This window comes from Oncorhynchus gorbuscha, linkage group LG13, assembly GCF_021184085.1.
Source record: "Oncorhynchus gorbuscha isolate QuinsamMale2020 ecotype Even-year linkage group LG13, OgorEven_v1.0, whole genome shotgun sequence".
NCBI classification, from domain to species: Eukaryota; Metazoa; Chordata; class Actinopteri; order Salmoniformes; family Salmonidae; genus Oncorhynchus; species Oncorhynchus gorbuscha.
In genome coordinates, this window is record NC_060185.1 from 28,733,276 (window position 1) to 28,753,001 (window position 19,726).

The 19,726-nt window shown below is 41.7% G+C and overlaps 1 protein-coding gene across 1 annotated transcript; it reads right to left on the reverse strand.

Annotated features, from left to right (window-relative positions):
• Nucleotides 1-5,083: 5,083 nt before the first annotated feature.
• LOC123992661 (homeobox protein BarH-like 2) lies at nucleotides 5,084-19,478 on the reverse strand. Its single transcript, XM_046294007.1, has 4 exons — nucleotides 18,933-19,478; nucleotides 11,029-11,344; nucleotides 6,586-6,670; nucleotides 5,084-6,265 (listed from the first exon to the last, which is right to left on the reverse strand). Exons 1-4 carry the CDS (start codon nucleotides 19,117-19,119, stop codon nucleotides 6,080-6,082), a joined length of 774 nt encoding a protein of 257 aa, XP_046149963.1. The 5' UTR covers nucleotides 19,120-19,478; the 3' UTR covers nucleotides 5,084-6,079.
• Between the last annotated feature and the right edge of the window lie 248 nt (nucleotides 19,479-19,726).

The window sequence follows — 19,726 nt, forward strand, 5'->3', positions numbered from 1 at the left end:
CAGAGTACGACCCTGCCTCACACAGGAAGCGGCGCAGGTCCTAATCCAGGCAATTGTCATCTCCCGTCTGGATTACTGCAACTCGTTGTTGGCTGGGCTCCCTGCCTGTGCCATTAAACCCCTACAACTCATCCAGAACGCCGCAGCCCGTCTAGTGTTCAACCTTCCCAAGTTCTCTCACGTCAGCCCGCTCCTCCGCTCTCTCCACTGGCTTCCAGTTGAAGCTCGCATCCGCTACAAGACCATGGTGCTTGCCTACGGAGCTGTGAGGGGAACGGCACCTCAGTACCTCCAGGCTCTGATCAGGCCCTACACCCAAATAAGGGCACTGCGTTCATCCACCTCTGGCCTGCTCGCCTCCCTACCACTGAGGAAGTACAGTTCCCGCTCAGCCCAGTCAAAACTGTTCGCTGCTCTGGCTCCCCAATGGTGGAACAAACTCCCTCACGACGCCAGGACAGCGGAGTCAATCACCACCTTCCGGAGACACCTGAAACCCCACCTCTTTAAGGAATACCTAGGATAGGATAAAGTAATCCTTCTCACCCCCCCTTAAAATATTTAGATGCACTATTGTAAAGTGGCTGTTCCACTGGATGTCATAAGGTGAATGCACCAATTTGTAAGTCGCTCTGGATAAGAGCGTCTGCTAAATGACTTAAATGTAAATGTAAATATGTGGGAACTCCTACAAGACTGTTGGAAAAGCATTCCTTATAAAGCTGGTGTAGAGAATGCTAGGAGTGTGCAAAGCTGTCATCAAGGCAAAGGTTGGCTACTTTGAAGAATCTAAAATAGAAAGTGTATTTTGATTTGTTAAATCAAATGTTGGTTACTACATGATTCTATATGTGTTATTTCATAGTTTTGATGTCTTCAATATTACTCTACAATATAGAAAATAGTAAAAATAAAGAAAAACCCTTGAATGAGTAGGTGTGTCCAAGTTTTGATTGGTACTGAACATGTGCACGGTAATGTTCTCCTCTGCTGCTGTTGAAAACAATAGGGTGATTGTTAATGTTGTCGGAAAGATCTCCCCTCTATTGACTTTAGTATGCCTGCTGTGGCTCCTACCCCTGGTATTTAGAAATTGCTTCCCCTGTCATAACAGAGAAGAGAATAAAACACTGAGAGCACCCCTCAAATCGTCAGGGCTAATTGCCTGCAGAGCGTGAGTTAAGCTGACAGGTGAAGGTGCGCGATGGATGTCTTACCGGTGGGGGGGGGGGGGGGGGGGGGGTTCAGGGATTGACACCAGCTCCAATCTTTATGACCTGAGTCTGAACCTGTGACAAAATTACAGGCTCTCCAATTAGACCTCTGGTGTTTTACCCAGGGCTGTTTCTGTAACCCTTCCTTACCTCGCCACACAACAGTTACCCAGCAGCGGTGCTCTGCTCCCTGCCTGTGGAGACCTGCCACTCCGCACGGCTCAGCTCACAGCTCATACAACAGGCCTGCCTGCCTAGCTGGCTGCCAACCACAGCCTTTGTTTTCACAAGGCTTTAATATGGACATGTTACCCTCGGTCTCTGCAATTAAAACAGATCCACTGTACCTGCTCCAATCTATCTGGTTTTCTAGTCCTATTTTAACCAGGTGACTTGGTTGAGTGAATCACTTCTCATTCAACATCAGCCTGGCAAGTGGTGTAATAAATGTAAAATAATTAAATTGATTGAGAACAGTATACTGCAACAGTCAATAACAAATCAGTAATTCCTTGGTAGATCATGATTGTGATCCTTGGCATCTTCACATCTACGTTTTCATGCAGTCAACTGGCATGGACATTTGATTCACAGTCATCATTCTCAATGATGAGGTATTATTTTTATTCCATGGCTTGATGGGGTCTTGACAAAAGCAATGACAGTGAAAACATGACATAGTTTGGCTCCAGTTGCAGATATCCAGCCTCCTATTCATGTTACAGTCAGTGTTCTGGCCAAAGTAAATATAAACTGAGCTGATGCTCTGACAGTGCTTTTTAAAGTAGGCAATTGGGATTATGCTGATGCCCCTTCCACCGTGTGTCCCTGAAAATAAGATTAATATTTGTGTAGCTTTAATACAATGGATTGATCTTACCTTGCCTGTTCAAATCGTACACTAGCTTGTACTATAGTGCTAGGCCTGAAGAAATAGCTACTTCGAAAGAGTTTCCCGTCCCCTTCGTCCTCCACCTTGACCTTCCTCAGACCAGTAACACACACAGACCTGCCTCTCACCCCCCACGGCACAACCACTTCCTGCCCGTAGGGTTTTACTGATGGTCCAAAGAAGGGCCCAGGGGTTGCTGTACGCCTCTAAATACACACTCATAGAAAGCATCCTCACTGTGTTTACACAAGGAGTTAGAGCACATTGCATCTAACTCAGTGCCAACCTGCACTGTTTGCTTTACAAATCATCCTGGTCCGGTATCATGCACTAAAAATACACTTTACAGTATAACTAGCTTGCCTGGCCTGGGTCAAAGAGGAGTGTCTCAGTGTACTAAAGGCCAACGTGTTTGCCGAAAAGATCAAGATAATAAAATGTCACAACACAGAGTGCATAAAAGCCTTTGTTCTCTAAGACTGATTTATGGTCAACTCTTCCATAAAGTATTATGAGCACAGTGCAACTTTGTGAATTATTTAATTTTACTGCAGTATTGCAGTACTTAAATTGTTTTTCATGAATACAAATGTACATTTCAAACCCATGATATGATGTTGTGTATGTTTAACAATTTACTTGCTTTGCACAAATGAGTGATTTACACAACTGTCATTAACTACAGTGATGTCAATGGATAGATTAAACACGGTATGTATTTTCTATGTGACATGCAGTACAGTTGTCTATTATGCATTGCCTCGCGGCCTCGCCTTCTGCCGTATGGAGGGGATCTGTCATATCTATGACAAGCCTTTTGTGTCAACTCAGCTCAAACCTCTTGCTGCATGTCGGCAGAGGGTTTCACGTCAATGTAGTTACATTGCATATCAGATCAAATGGAAGATTCCTCCTAGCATAGTGAGAGCATCAAGATATTTTTATGGATGAAGATTAAATAAACCCAGGAGTACACTTCATTCTGGTTCAAATAACGCTTAAAAATACAAATGTGTTTTCCTGAAAGTCAACTAACCTTGGATGCCATGCTTGTGGTCTGCTATTCAATTTTTTTTATATGAAGATCAAAAATATTCCAGAAAGTAGTAATCAATATGATTATAATAATGTGCGACTTTCATCATTCATATGGAAATCATTGTCATTTTATTAAGTGTATTTAAATACACAAAACACACCTTGTATATGGTAAAAAATAAAACAATTAGCATTGTGTTGTCCATGCCAAAAGAAAACTATTCAGTAGCTTACCAACAAGCATTATTTACATCAGAAAAATACTGTACTAGTTTATATCAAACTAAATATAGATTATTTGTTTTAAAAAAGGAACTCTTTACAAAAAGACATCTTTAGAAGGAAACAACAGGAGGCCAAAGCGGAAAATCAAAGTGTTGACAAGCAGCTGAAGACAGTTTTATGTGGGGAGTCTGTAAGACAGAGTTAGAGGACTGCTCCGGTGATGCAATGGCCTGCGGGCTGAAAACCTCTAAAAGATTTTAAATGTTTCTCAGTTTCCTTGTTTCTTTGGCAAAGGGTGTGATTTATTCATTTCTACAGTCTCTGACAGTTTAAGAGACTTCCCTCGTGGCAGTAAAACCCCTCCACCCCCAGTTTCAAAATAGAAAGTTAAAGGGTCAGATACACTCTATTTTTTTCAAAATGAAAATAGAACCCTTTACCTATACTGTATATATACAGTACCAGTCAAAAGTTTGGACACACCTACTCATTCAAGGGTTTTTTCTTTATTTGTACTATTTCCTACATTGTAGAATAATAGTGAAGACATCAAAACCATGAAATAACACATATGAAATCATGTAATAACCAAAGAAATGTTAAACAAATCAAAGTATATTTTAGATTCTTCAAAGTAGCTAACCTTTGCCTTGATGACAGCTTTGCACACTCTCTCAACCAGCTTCATGAGGAATGCTTTTCCAACATTCTTGAAGGAATTTCCACATATGCTGAGCAGTTGTTGGCTGCTTTTCCTTCACTCTGCGGTCCAACTCATCAAAAACCATCTCAGTTGGGTTGAGATCGGGTGATCGTGGAGGCCAGGTCATCTGATGCATCACTCCATCACTCTCGATAGTCAAATAACGCTTTCACAGTCTGGAGGTGTGTTTTGGGTCATTGTCCTGTTGAAAAACAAATGATAGTCCCACTAAGTGCAAACCAGATGGGATGGCGTATCGCTGCAGAATGCTGTGGCAGCCATGCTGGTTAAGTGTGCATTGAATTCTAAATAAATAACTGACAGTGTCACTGGCAAAGCACCCCCACAAAATCACACCTCCTCCTCCATGCTTCACGATGGGAACCACACATGTGGAGATCATCCATTCACCTACTCTTCATCTCACAAAGACATGGCAGTTTGAACCAAAAATCTCACATTTGGACTCATCAGACAAAAGGACAGATTTCCACCGGTCTAATGTCCATTGCTCGTGTTTCTTGGCCCAAGCAACTCAATTCGACCATAAAGGCCTGATTCACACAGTCTGCTCCGAACAGTTGATGTTGAGATGTGTCTGTTACTTGAACTCTGTGAAGCATTTTTTCTAAGGCTGGTAACTCTAATGATCTTGTTCTCTGTAGCAGAGGTAACTCTGGGTCTTCCTTCCTTCTGTGTCGATCCTCGTGAGAGCCAGTTTCATTATAGCGCTTGATGGTTTTTGCGACTGCACTTAAATAAACTTTATTATTGACTGACCTTCATTACTTAAAGTAATGATGGACTGTCATTTCTCTTTGCTTCTTTGAGCTGTTCTTGTAATAATATAGACTTGGTCTTTTACCAAATAGGGCTATCTTCTGTATACCCTCCCTACCTTGTCACAACACAACTGATTGGCTCAAAGCAATTAAGATATATTTAGATTTGTTTAACACTTTTTTGGTTACTACAAGATTCCATATGTTTTATTTCATAGTTTGATGTCTTTATTATTATTCAACAATGTAAAAAATAGTTTTAAAAAATAAAGAAAAACCCTTGAATTAGTAGGTTTGTCCAAACTTTTCACTGGTACTGTATATCGTTATCTGACATGTTTTTTTTTTTTAAACCTATACAATGTAAAGCAACACAACACAAGTTAATTGACCAAATAAACAAGACAATACTGTAGCTCATGGACAGAAATACAATTCCCTTCAAAGCTTGACAAAATAAGTACAATGGCAGTGTTAACTGTAATTCAGAGCATATAGTAATTAATTACCAAAGTGTTGCTCTTTTTAATAAGCAAAAGGAAAACACTGTTAAAGAACACTTGATATGAATTTAGTATTAATAAACCTTGGTGTTTCTAGACTGGTAAAGCTTGTTATATCCTCTGAGATAAAAAGGCACTATGACCAGTGTGGTCATTTTGTGTTATATCTGTGGCACAGTATTGATTTACATATAGCTACAACACTCAGGCAAACTAAATAGCATGTGACTAAAGGAGTCCTCTCTCGGTAAACAAGCAGGTCTGAGGCTGGGGAGGTGATAATGTTGTTCTAATAGGAAAACAAAAACACAGGGACAAAATGCACTGTACAATTCTGGATGTTTCATTTGTATATACACCTAAATCTACATGTAAACTCTTTTTAAAACACCATTTTATTCCAGTATATGGCAAAAGTGATATGGCAAAACCAAACTGATCTACCGTACCTATGAATGTCACCCACTCTAGTCAAACCTCACACACGACTGACTAATCTACACCAGACAGGCTTTTTTCAGTGATCCTGAGGCACAACAGTAAGTGCTTCTGTTTTCCAGTCAGCGCCAGTCTTTGGCTGTTTCATTCAGACATGAATAACTGTCTTCTTTAGCTGGCAGCATGTGTCTCTGACTGCATCGGGAGTGACTGCACTTGCTGCTCTCGACCCTCGCTCACCGCCGTGGGATTAGGTCTCTGTAGCCCCAGCGACCGTGCTGAGGTCATGGGGTTCCGACTGGGGGAGCTTCTCTGTCGGCCAAGGCCTCTTCGGCTGCCATCCTCATTCTCTCCTCCTCAGCCAGCCTGGCCAGCCTTTCCTCTGCCTCTATCTCCTCGGTGGTGGGGATGGAGTTTTTCTTAGGCCTGCCCTTGGGCTTGGTGGGGGCCTCCTGTCCTCCCTTCAGCACCTGGAGCAACACATCCCACACAAACACAGACACACGGCTCAGTGGGGTTGTGATGAATGCTGGCCGCGGTCAAAGGCAACCGTGGTTATTATAGCAATTAAGGGAAGATGTATGGCTCTGAGCTGCTCCATGTACAGTCATTAATCTGGAGAGTTAACAGTTTGAGCCTTTTGTTCTCTGAGCTGCTGACCTGACTAGACTAGACTAGACTTTGGTGTCCTGGGCCCTCATCCCTCAAACCCAGACATTTACACCCCTATCTCTCCTTCTCTCTACACTGACCCGGGGTCATTGTTGTTATGGGTGTGTGGGGCGCTCACCATTTTCTTCCACTTCATCCTTCTGTTCTGGTACCAGGTCTTCACCTGAAGCTGTGTGAGGCCTAGGGATTGGGCCAGGTCTAGTCTGTAGGGAAACAAACACGTACAGTACAAACGGCAACTCAATATACAGTACATGTTTCTGAAACATGAGTTATTTCTTTATAAGATTAAAAGCAGCAGTAGATAGACAATTGATTTCAGTGGAGGCATCTAATTTTTAGATAAAAATATACAAAATATTATCACGTCACCAAATAATTGATTAAAACACTATTTTGCAAAGAAGGTCTACAGTAGCCTCAACAGCACTCTGTGGAGTAGCACCATAGTGTAGCTGGAGGACAACTAGCTTCCGTCCTCCTCTGGGAGGAGGACAGTAATTATGACAACTTCTGGAGGACTTCCTCCAACCTATCAGAGCTCTTGCATCATGAACTCACATGTTGTCCACACAATCAAAGGATCAGAGAATTAATCTGGTAATGAAAGCATAAGCTACAGTTAGCTAGCATTGCAGTGCATAAAATGTGGTGAGTAGTTAACTCAAAGAGAGAGAAAGACAGTAGTTGAACAGTTTTTAACAAATTAATTTCTTCCAAAAATGAAAGAGAAGCAAGAGAGAAATAGAGAGAGAGATTATCATTTTTTTTCACTTTCAGTTTCACTTACTTAGCTATCAAATGTAGCTACCTAGTTTAGCCTACTGAAACAGAGGGATTCTATGCTAGCTACCTGGCTATGACTTTCCAACACAGCAATGAAACTCTTCCAAATCAAGGTAAGCTTTTGGTTTAACAAATGTATTGCCACCAGGGCCTGCTGGTGTAATTGTTTACTGAATGTACACTGTAACGTTACTGCATAATTGTAGTGGGTTTAAAAACGAGTTAATTATATTAGCTACGCCAAATATGAAGTTACTTTAGCTAATTTGGTGACAACAATGTAGGCTGTGTGTAGCAGGTTGGCTTGGAAAGGTTTTTTCGCCTGGTCACATACAGCTGATGTGTTGTGCACTGAAGTCCACAAGCGAAGGGAAGAGGTGAGAGGAGGAGAGCGCATATGCGAGAAGGAATACAATGTGGCTGCAATGAAAGGGAACTGTGTCTATGTGTGATCAGTGGTGTATTCATTCTGCCGATTCTGTTGAAAAGCATTTCCTAAACGGAAGCAAACAGAACAAAACAGGGATAAACATACCTGAATTTGTCCAATAGAAACTCTAGTTTGCAACTGTATGCAGGCAAGAGTGTGCAAGGCGGTATTGAATGTCAGTCCATGTGTCACTGTCTCAAATGTGCTTCTCGACTTGTGTGCACCTACGTAGTAAACTGTCATTCATAGACTAGGTTGTAGCAACCTCATGATGGGTATAGGGAAAATTCAAGTATAATGTAGTAGCCTCAACCTATCGCTGTTACATTGAACTGGGTGAATTAAATATGAATGACAGACATCCAATATGCTGTAATAGAAATAAGGCCATGTTCATGAAAATAAATTGCCCTCCCTTATCTTAAACAAAACCGACTGCCTCTGATTGATTTACACAGAGAGGGTGTAGCTGGAGTAATAAAAACAAATGAATTAGTTACTTTTGCTTTCCAATCACCTGTTGACTATCCTACTTTATAACCACATTCTGGTATGGTGCATCAGAGTACTGTAGTCTCTTTGATACAGCATACAGGAGAGACCTTATTGAACATCTGTAAAGGAGGTCAGCAATCGAATCAAAGCATCTGTATCTGGATGTTCAAGGGGACACTTCCTGAACACTTCCACCACATGTGCTCTGATCCATGACTAATAAGGGTATTGGATGGTGTGTAACATTATATCCCAGGAAGGTGGGTCAGTGAAAGAGGGATCAGCCTACAGCGGGAGGGAGCTTTATCAGGTTTTTAAATTTGATGTAGAGAGAGAGTGAGAGAGAGAGAGAGAGAGAGAGAGAGAGAGAGAGAGAGAGAGAGAGAGAGAGAGAGAGAGAGAGAGAGAGAGAGAGAGAGAGAGAGAGAGAGAGAGAGAGAGAGACTAGATTACTACAGAGCCATCAGCTTGCCCTCTGATCTTTCCACTCTTCCTATCTTCTCATCCTCCCTTCTTTCTCATCCTCCCTTCTTTCCCGTCCTCTCACCATCTCTATCTGACCTGATTTGAAAGTATTACATAGAGGGAACTTCAGTTCATACAACAGCATACAGTATTGACAGCTGCACTGCCTCAGTGATTGAGTGCAGAAGAAAAGTGTCTGTGCATACTTTGAAAAACCACTGTTCACCAAAAATACAGGCAATCAAGCTGTCCATCATGCTTTACTCTCAAACCGCCCAGTGGAGGGACTGGAGGCAAGGAAAGTAATTGCAGGAGAGGAAAGTACCCCAGTTATTTATGGTCATTAGTTTTCTTTGGGGGGAAACCACACACTTACAGCGACAGGCTGCCATACAGTACTGTACGAATGACTCTGCTGGAGGCACTTAGAAGTCCTCTGTTTGCTGTTCGTCTCAAACCTGTATCAGCAGGGATTTTAGTTGCAGCTTAATGCATAATGATAATGATGATGATGCTTATTATACTAATCTCAATTAAATAAAATCATTATTGCTTAATTATTTAAATCATTACAGTCTGTGGTGTGGTGTTAGGGGCTTTTTATATGCTGTTTTCCTCAGAACACTGTCTCAGTCAAAGACCACAGTGTCTCCAAGCCAAGAAATAGCTAAATAAAAAAGTAGAGATGGAGTTATCTTTGGATCATAACAAAGTGAACTGGGGAGCACGACACACTTGTGATGTTTTGAAAGGGGATTTTCTCTGTTTGTTTTCCATCCAGCTGTGGATTTAATTAGTTCATCACAGCCAGTGGGAATTTGATTATTGGCATGATACAGATTTGGCAGTGAGGCCAGGATGGGAGGTTTGGATCACCACTGGGCTGTTGTAGTCTACCTCAGCCTGCCTGGGAGTTTACAGAGGAGCTGTGGTGTGGTGTGGCTCATTGGCTAGAACAGAGAAGTGTGATTTGCATTGAAGTTGAGATGCATTGTGGGAGTTTTCCCCAGGGATGGGATGTGTATAGACGGGTTAGATGACAACGTCATGAAAACAATGTGCGCACTTCAATCGGCTAGAAGTCTGTGTGTTGTTGTCATTCTGGATGGCCAGATAGCTAGCAACAACAATAATAAGAAGCTGCCATGTGGGGAATCGTAAGTGGCTCATTTCAGCTAGTTTAATCTTGTTCTTGATACCATGTCTTGTTTTGAGGTGTTTTTACTTATGTCACATCTATGCTAATATGGCAAAACATTTGCTAGCTAGCTAATCAACAACTGTAACAATGTATTTGAGAGACAACAAGTGCTCATTGTACAAATGTATTTATGTTTCCAATAAACATTGGAGGTGAATATAGTTCAGATGCTGTCTGTTTTGCCTCATATTTGCACACGGTGGTTTTGTTGGTAAATCACTATAGACAGGGCTGATAACAAACATCCTCTCCCAAGTCTTTTTGACATTCTTCAGGGCCAAGGAGAAGGAACACGCAGGTTTAAAATGGTAAAGTTCCGGTAAATACAGTGGTGCCTTTTTAGTACAAATCTTCAACAATATAAAAAATAACTGACCATTTTTAAAGCATTTTGTGGCTGTTGTGTTTAGGTAAAATAATGATTTAATGATAATAATGATCTCTTCTCGCTCAGATCAAGCTGTTGTAACCATGTGTTGCTACGGTTTACTAGCTGTCTGATGTTCTTGTTGCTCGACCGAAGGAAAATATGAGGTTTATGGCTCAATATTAATTAGGGGTATAATGGAAATATGTCCGGCAGGCCAAATCTAAAAGTGGAGTTTAAACTCAAATGGAAAATGTGTTATGGCCGTATGTCAGGTATCGAAAATGACCCAGGGACTGGAACCTACGACATCAATATTAACATGGATATTACCTCATCTAAATGCAGTGTACAAAGCTAAATGTATTTTATATACAGCTTCACATATATTACATGATTGGCAGTAAATCAATGCAATTACATTTCTGTTTGCTTGTGTTGGCAGACGTCCCTAGTTTCTTGAATAGAGCAGTGATTCTTTGTTGAGGCTTTTTGCTATTCAAGAGTTTAGGGTTAAAACGTTACTCTTGTCTCAACTAGAATGCTGAGGTAATGCCTGGATTAGAGAACTTAACATTACATGACACATTACCCAGGACATAAATCAAAATGTTATGATGTTGATGCTGAACCTCTAGTTTGGTTGCTATCACAGAATTTCACATTTTCACAAACTTGAGTGCCAAGTTATACTGTATGAAATTTGAGGTACTATAATACTGATCTATCAGGAAGGAAGCTTCTTTCAAGTAAACAATCAGCCTCTGGGGTGCTATCATTTTGGCCTATTAGAGGCGAGATGCAATATGATACTGACCTATCAGGGGTGGAGAGGTACTTCTGTTTCTGGAACTTCTTCTCCAGGCCCATGAGCTGCAGCTCAGTGAAGATGGTGCGGCTGCGTCTGGGTTTCTTCAGTCGGGTGGTGCTGTGCTCCGTGTCTGACTCGCTGCTGATGCTGACTGGTGTCTCGCTGTGGGAGGCCTCGGAGACCCGGGAGTGGTGCTGGGGGGAGAGCAGGGGCAGGTGGGGAACCTGCCCGGGAGATGAGGGCTGGGAGAGGTGAGGAGGCATGTTGGGGGGCTGCCGCGTGATGACTGAGAGAAGGGGGTAGGCCCGCAGTGAGGAGGATCCTAAAATAGCAAAAAGAGAGAGAGGTCAGAGGCAGGTAAAATGCAGAGCAATAAATACAATTGTACTTTTAAATGTGTATTTGCTACTGTATGCATCACCTTGGATGGTAGTTTTAATAGACCTGTAATAATCACTAAGACAGGGTTCCTTTTAATTGCTATTTTTTTTACAATGAAAAGAGTTTTGACCTCTTTTATGTAGAAGGTTCTGATCTTAATGACGCACTGTGTGTTTTACTCTGCCACTCTGAACCCACCAATTGAATAATTATTTTGGGGCCAGATAAAGGTTGTCTCTCTGCCACCTCGAACACACATGCACACGCACACACACACAGTAAATCCGAAGTGACTATGCCCCTCGCCATTTAACTCTCCCCCCCTCACTCTCTCTTTATCTATGCAGACAGAAGCATCGAGACGCCAGAATCAATAAAAAGTAACAAATGTCTGGGGGGCCACCCACTGGAGCCAAGACCAAAGACTGTGCTCCGCAATGAACATAATATCTGGTGGTGAAAACCTTACGGCTTCTAATAAACATCAGATCCCAATGGCATAATTTACGACTGAACTAAGACAGACATAGAAACTAATGCTCTGTTTGGTATGGGGCAGGAGAGAGTGATGTGTTGAGGAAGAAGATATATAAAATACAATGACAGAAAAGAGAGGCCATTATGCTGTCACATTACATACACAGCATACTCTTTCCCTTTGTGTGTTCCTCACTGCCTGTGGTGGATCTGCCTCTCTTATCTCTCCATCAACCCATAGACAAGTATATATTATTCAAACCCTACACGTACAACTGAGAGGATACATCCAGGCAGACCTTGGTCATAAATTTGTATCCCCTTTCTCTGACATTTTCAGTAATGTTCAGCAGTTATGGGAGCTGGTGTGACAGGGGGTTGGTTGGTCTGGGAGGTAATTGAGCATGTGTTCGGGCACATGGGGGGGAAAGAGGAGGGAGGTTACGCGCTGCAGCCAGCCCCTACCATATCTACACCCCCACCCTGAACCCTCCTCTCTCTCAGACAGAGCCTCGGGCTCGTCCCTATATACATGACATCATCGCAGGGTGCTGAGCTCATCACTAATCTTCCACCTCGGAGAATTGCTGCTGCTGCTGCTGCTGTCTGGACATGATGCCTCATTCCCTCCACAACACTCTCTTTCTCTCTCGATCCCTCTCTTTCTCTGTCTGTCTCTCTGTCTCTCTCTTGGTCTCTTTTTCTGTCTCTCCCATATTAGCTCTGTCTTTGATGTTGAGTTGTGACAAACTGAGGGGACCTGTGCAGATAAATGTCAGAAATAACTCTGTGTTGCATTTTAACATAAAGTGCCTTCGTAAAGTATTTAGACCCCTTCACTTTTTAAACATTCTGTAACATTACAGACTTATTCTAAAATTATATTAAATGTTTTTTTCCCCCTCATCAATCTACACACAATACCCCATAATGACAAAGCAAAAACAAGATTTTTGACATTTTTGCTAACTTACTTATTAAATATATGAAATGTTACATTTACATATGTATTCAGATTCTTTACTCAGTACTTTCTTGAAGCACCTTTGGCAGCAATTACCACCTTGAGTCTTATTGGGTATGATGCTACAAGCACGGTACACCTGTATTTGGGGAGTTTCTCCCATTCTTCTCTGCAGATCCTCTCAAGCTCTGTCAGGTTGGATGGGGAGCGTTGCTGCACAGCTATTTTCAGGTCTCTCCAGAGACTTTCGATCGGTTTCAAGTCCGGGCTCTGGCTGGGCCACTTAAGGACATTCAGAGACTTGTCCCGAAGCCACTCCTGCGTTGTCTTAGCTGTGTGCTTAGGGTCGTTGTCATGATGGAAGATGAACCTTCGCCCCAGTCTGAGGTCCTGAGCACTCTGGAGCAGGTTTTCATCAAGGTTCTCTCTGTACTTTGCTCCGTTCATCTTGGCCTCGATCCTGACTAGTCTCCCAGTCACTGCCGCTGAAAAACATCCCCACAGCATGATGCTGCCAATACCATGCTTCCCCGTAGGGATAGTGCCAAGTTTCCTCCAGAAGTGACGCTTGGCATTCAGGCCTAAGAGTTCAATATTGGTTTCATCAGAACAGAGAACCTTTTTTCTTATGGTCTGAGAGTCTTTAGGTGCCTTTTGTGGGCTGTCATGTGCCTTTTACTGAGGAGTAGCTTCCGTCTGGCCACGCTACCATAATGACCTAATTGGAGTGCTGCAGAGATGGTTGTCCTTCTGGAAGGTTCTCTCATCTCCACAGAGGAACTCTAGAGCCCTGTCAGAGTGACCACTGGGTTCTTGGTCACCTCTCTGACCAAGGCACTTCTCCCACGATTGCTCAGTTTGGAAAAGTCTTGTTGGTTCCAAACTTCTTCCATTTAAGTTCGAGACAACTGTGTTCATGGGGACCTTCAATGCTGCAGAATTTTTTGGGCACCCTTCCCAGATCTGTGGCTCGACTCAATCCGGTCTCGGAGCTCTACGGACAATTCTTTCGACTTCATAGCTTGGTTTTTGCTCTGACATGCACTGTCAGCTGTGGGACATTCTATAGACAGGTTTGTGCCTTTCCAAATCATGTTAAATTAATTAAATTTACCATAGGTGGACTCCAATCAAGTTGTAGAAATATCTCAAGGATGATCAATGGAAACAGGCTGAGCTCAATTTCGAGTCTTATAGCAAAGGGTCTGAATACTTATGTAAATATGTATTTATTATTATTATTATAAGTTGGCAAAAAAATCTAAAAACCTGTTTTCGCTTTGTCATTATGGGGTATTGTGTGTGGATTGCTGAGTTTTTTTAGTTAATCCATTTTAGAATAAGACTGTAACATAACAAAATGTGGAAAAAGTCAAGGGATCTGAATACTTTCCGAAGGCATTGTATGTATTTATCTTTCAAAAATATAATGGTATTATTTTGGAATAATACAAAATACACAGAAATATCAATACATAAGGAGTCCAAGTGAATAATTACTTGCTGTCACTTTAAATGGGAAGATTGATTGAAAAGCAAGGAAGGAAACATCTTGGTTTCTTTCATGGTCTTCAGGAACTCTCCTGTCAATGTAGAGCTCGAGGTTGTCTTGAGAGTTGTGACAGACGTGTCTTTTGGATGCTTGTCAAGAGGGAAAAATCAGACCTCATGGTGACTTTCTACTGACAACTAAGCCGGCTTCCTTAACCCAGATTTGACACATTGTTGACAAGTTCCAGTGTCCTGTCAATAGTCTACAAATAAACCATTTGTGTAGCAAGGAGAGTGCACTCTGTCCATGCTAAAGCACACTGATACTCTTGACAAGCACAATCGGAATGCTCGGACTGGCACATGTGCTTGTGGTAGTCTACAGAATAAATACCTCCTAATAATAGGTAAAGAATAGGCTGGTAGCATTAGATACACACATGCTTGTTTTATCATATGGTATTGATAACATAATAATTATTGTCTTTAAAAAAAGATTTTTGGTGTTTAAATTACATTTTATATATAATTTGAAGGCTTTGATAATGGCAGGACTTAGTAGAATAAGTCACCTTTTTACAGTGAAATCTCCAGCAACAAACTCATTGGTTGTTTGATATTTACTCCTTATTTTCTGCACCTTTTCTCTTTGTTTAAATGGATTCCAAGATGATGATTCAAGACTTGGTACTCAGAGGCCACATTAACTTACAGTAATATGTATTGTTTTGGGTGTATCATGTGGTGACAGGTTGAGAAGTGTTACATTAGACATGTTTATTTCTTCACTCAACAGCCATCTTGTCAAGCCAGCCCAAGTCAATCACTGCATGAATGGGATGGGCAACAGTGTATGCTGCTTTAACTATCACTCATTTAATTGGAGTCATTCACCTGCTTTTGACAGATCAGACCAGTTAAGTGCCAATTTCAACTCAAGTTTGGGTTTCATGAGATGTTTTGAGGTTTCTAGAGTGTTATGTGTAGTGTTGTGGTGCTATTTTCTCATGCTCACAGGCAGTTTTTTCAGACGTGTGCCAATCCGAGGGCATTGTGTTTCCCGTAAGTGTTAACTACGTATTTTACATGAAACACAATCCTGTGAATGTTACCTTGACATTTGAAAACAGCCTGCAGTGCAATCTACTGTAAAACCGATCTCTGATCTGCCTTGATGCAGAGCTCTGATGATGATCTGATGGCTCAGGAATTGTGTGTGTGTGTGTGTGTGTGTGTGTGTGTGTGTGTGTGTGTGTGTGTGTGTGTGTGTGTGTGTGTGTGTGTGTGTGTGTGTGTGTGTGTGTGTGTGTGTGTGTGTGTGTGTGTGTGTGTGTGTGTGTGTGTGTGTGTGTATGTCAATGCTTTATGTGTTAACAGAGACAAGATCGTACCCCTCAAGCTAGCCTCGTGGTTAATGGCAGGCCTTATTATCTGTGGTGGATTAGCTGTTAAAATGAGATGAAAAGCCTTTGCTCTCCCTGCTTTCTTCCATAAACCCTCAGTGGTGGCGTAGGACTATGCTGCAGTACCTGGGCCCCTCGAGGTCCACACCCTCCTATTTGGCCGTTTTTCATCGCGCTGTCATGTGAGATTACGCCAGAGTTGATCTTTATCTCTCGCACCTCCTTCCAGAAATCCCACTAAAAGCCTTGCCCTGGGTTCTGCTGAGAGATGAGACTCTAAATTAAATATTGTAACCCACCATTATACTGTTCACTGCTCCCCTGCAAGGTAATGTTCTGCTGGAGGTCAGGTCTGTCTAGCAGGTCTATCACTCCTGTAGTTTTACAAGGCACAAAACGAGAACCGAGAATAGGCTCAGAGGTAATCAACCGGTTTTACTGTGTACACTGTCGTGAGGGCATTTGGCTTGGCACAGGTAAATGGACCATCGTGAAATGGGGAAGGAGCAGAGAGGTGTGATCCGTGACAGAAAAAAAAACATCACAGAGCAGAGGGGGTTGTTGGATCAAAGAGAGGAGTAATCACTTTGTTGACATGTTGAGTGGTCTCTTAATAGTTGATGCCATATTATATCAAGAACAAACAAACATCTTGTAATTTGGGTAAAATTACCTGCCTGGGACCACTGTCCTATAGCAGCCTCTACTGGTAACTGCTGGAGCAGAAGCTCCACACTGTGAGAATGTAGACTCCACTTTCACTGATGGGGACCACAGCGGGCCAATGGACGTTCACTGGCTCTGGGCCTATAAGCCTGCCAGCTTCTATATTGAGCGTTACAAGCCATTGAAGTGTGGGACTATACTGTGTCTCACACCCCCTCAGCTAAGTGGTGGGCACTGGGTAGTAATATGTGGGCTGGTTACTCTATCCATCCGTCACGGGGTTGCCAAAACCCTTTACAGTGCCCTCTAGCACATACCCAAACCCCACATCGCCTGCTATTTATATCTTTGTCGCTGTCATCATCAAATTGCAGCAGTTATTATTTCATAGTTTAGGTAATTATCATAATGATTATTTGAGAGAGCAGTAGTCAATGCTGTTTTGACTCATAACCGCAGGATAACCCATTAAGAATAGATTTAGAAATTATGCTGCATTTGAGGGAAAGAAATTTTAGTCTTTCAGGCCAAATGCTTTTTAGGGAAAGTTTGTCACTTTCCTGTATAATTATAACACAGTGTTGGAAGCATTTATGACTGACTGCAGTAAGTCATGATAACTGGGAAGAAAAATAAGTTGATGTTGATGATTTAGAGAAATCAAGTGCTAAGCTAGATGTTTTGTGAACAAAGCATTATCTGACCGGCTAAGCAAGTCTTCACACTTTGTGGCAATGTTTTGTTTTGTTGCTTTTTCAAATTTGCTTGTATTGATTACGGAAGAACATGCAATCATTATTTTATGCACTAATTACTTGTTTTGATTGGCCTTTTGGGATACTGAATGAAGCATGAAGTTAGTCTTCCTCACTGAAACAGTTGGATCAAGCGCACGTAGCCCATGCATTTATAAATTGCTGAGATGACAATCGCAATGAATGTCTCTTCATAAAGCAACATACTTCTATGAATGAAGGTCATTGGGGCTGACTTGCACACGTCATCAGCATACTGTAACCTTTCATGGTGTTTGCACAAGCAACTGTAGTGTCAGGTAGATACATGTCCATCAATGATGACATACTAACCTTGCCCTTAACCAACATGTACCTGCCCTCACCAATATCAAACTGTGGAACTCTGAGCACATACTACACCCCCATATACCCCCCAGAAAGTAAGTTGGGTAAAGTGCATTGCCCATGCTTCAGTAAATGCAAAGTAGCAGCAGTAAAAGTCATTAGGCAAGGCTCTGCGTTTAGCACTGCGCCCACATTAATCCTTCTGAATGAGGACAAGTGGCAGTAGTAGTAGTTACTGCTCTAGAAACTAAAAGCCTGATGTTTCATCTAAGTGCAGGGTTAGTTATTGTGTGTTCTGAGTTCATGTGTCTTTTGTCAGAAGTGAATATGTTACGTTGACAGTGTCAACATAATTCATGGGGAATCAGGTTTCACCTTACTAACCGCTTTGATCACCACACTGGGGCTTGGTTCATCCTGTATTTTTAACATGAACATAAAAGACTGAGGTTGGTAATGATCTGAATGTCACAGTAATACTAATAATATAGACTTATTGGAGGAATTTGCTGATTGATTGTGAGACAGTATACTGAGTAAATGTTGCTTAACTTTCATAGGCCCGAGTACATAATGTTTTATTTGTGAATGAAAGTATATGGAAATGACTGTTAAACTGTGAAATCATGTTTTGGATTGGAAAAGGGTCACATCCGTTCTGCTGTTGTACAAGGAATTTAAAACGGTCAAGTCTATCAAATAGGTTACAACACTTTAGGGGACTACATTACATCTACTGTACCTGTTGCATTTATTTGGTGTGCTTTATTTCACGGGTTAAAGTTACATGATAAATCCCTGTAAATAACAGGCTATCACAAGATGAAGCACCATAATATAGACCTTTGATAAATATAGATAGCAGGCCTAACACAAATAGAAAGGTGCACCATGAGTATAAGTGCAAGTGAGGACAGTTGCCTGAATTAAGTGTACACATCATCCATCGCTATAGTACTCGTCTTGCACAGGTAAACTTCAACATGAATTGACAATCATGACGTCTAATGTGATTCTGAACCTGTCCCATGTTTCTTATTTGCTTATATTAGAGATGTATCGAACAGAAAGTCATGAAAATGAAGCTCAATTTCTTTAAAGCTGTTAATTTACATGTAACGGATTCTGCACAGGTGTGTTGCGCCATGCTATGGCCTCTATTGACAATTGAATACAAGTTATTTTGTCAATACTCCTAATAAAACCATTAGCCTTATGTATTTCGTGATATGAGTAGACCCATGATGGACGACCGCCTGAACATATAAGAAGCATATGCCTAATAACTAACATTGTTCATGATAAACAAAATCAGATGTAGTTTTCATACAATAATGATTAGCATTCACTGAATTCATAGCAATATTAGATATAAACCATTTTAACACCATTATGCATTCATCAGCATCCCTTGATTTGACTGAGAGTTCAAGCATATCCACTTACCCGAACATGAGTGTAGAGGTTTAGGCCTAACGATGAGTGAAGGGCATACTGAGTAAAGAGAAAGTTTCTCAAAGTAATCACAAGTTTCCTTGGAAAGAATTTCGTCAATCATAAAAGTCTTGTAGCGACGCCTGGCTGCTTTCAGCTGCCCGGAGGAGGAGAGTCTCAACTCGGCTTGACAGTGCATGATGTCCCGATGTGCTTGGCGTTCGCACTGTGCCTCAATATGAGTTCAAAATGTCAAAATGAAACCAGTTCAAACTTGAGAGTTGGGTGTCTTCAAGCAAAGTCGTGTTATTGATGCATTTAGTCGTCCTTTTTCCGAAAAGGATTGCTTTGTTCTATCCCTGGCGGTACTAACTGCCGTAGCCTTCAACTTGAGCCGCGCAGTGGGCTTCAGAGTGGCAATTATGAACAATGTGCCCGGACGCGCCGCTATATATAAACGATCTCCCCACACACATCTTTACTGCAGGACACTCCAGGTGTCAATCAACGTATCTCTCTCTCTCTCTCTCTCTCTCTCTCTCTCTCACTGTCCCGCAATGTCTCTCTCTCTCTCGCACTATCTCTCTCAGACTGACAGACACACTCGCTCTCTCCCTCAACCCCTCTCGCTCTCTCAGAGCAGCCCAAACCGGTCTCGCTTCTTTGTTCTTCCCTATCTATATCCACTCTAATTGCACAAGGCGTTCAAAAACTTTACAGTAGTAACATTGCCAATAAGATACAATATTTCAGATGGTTATTGGAGAGATTATTATTATTATTATTGCCATTATTAGTATCTGCTT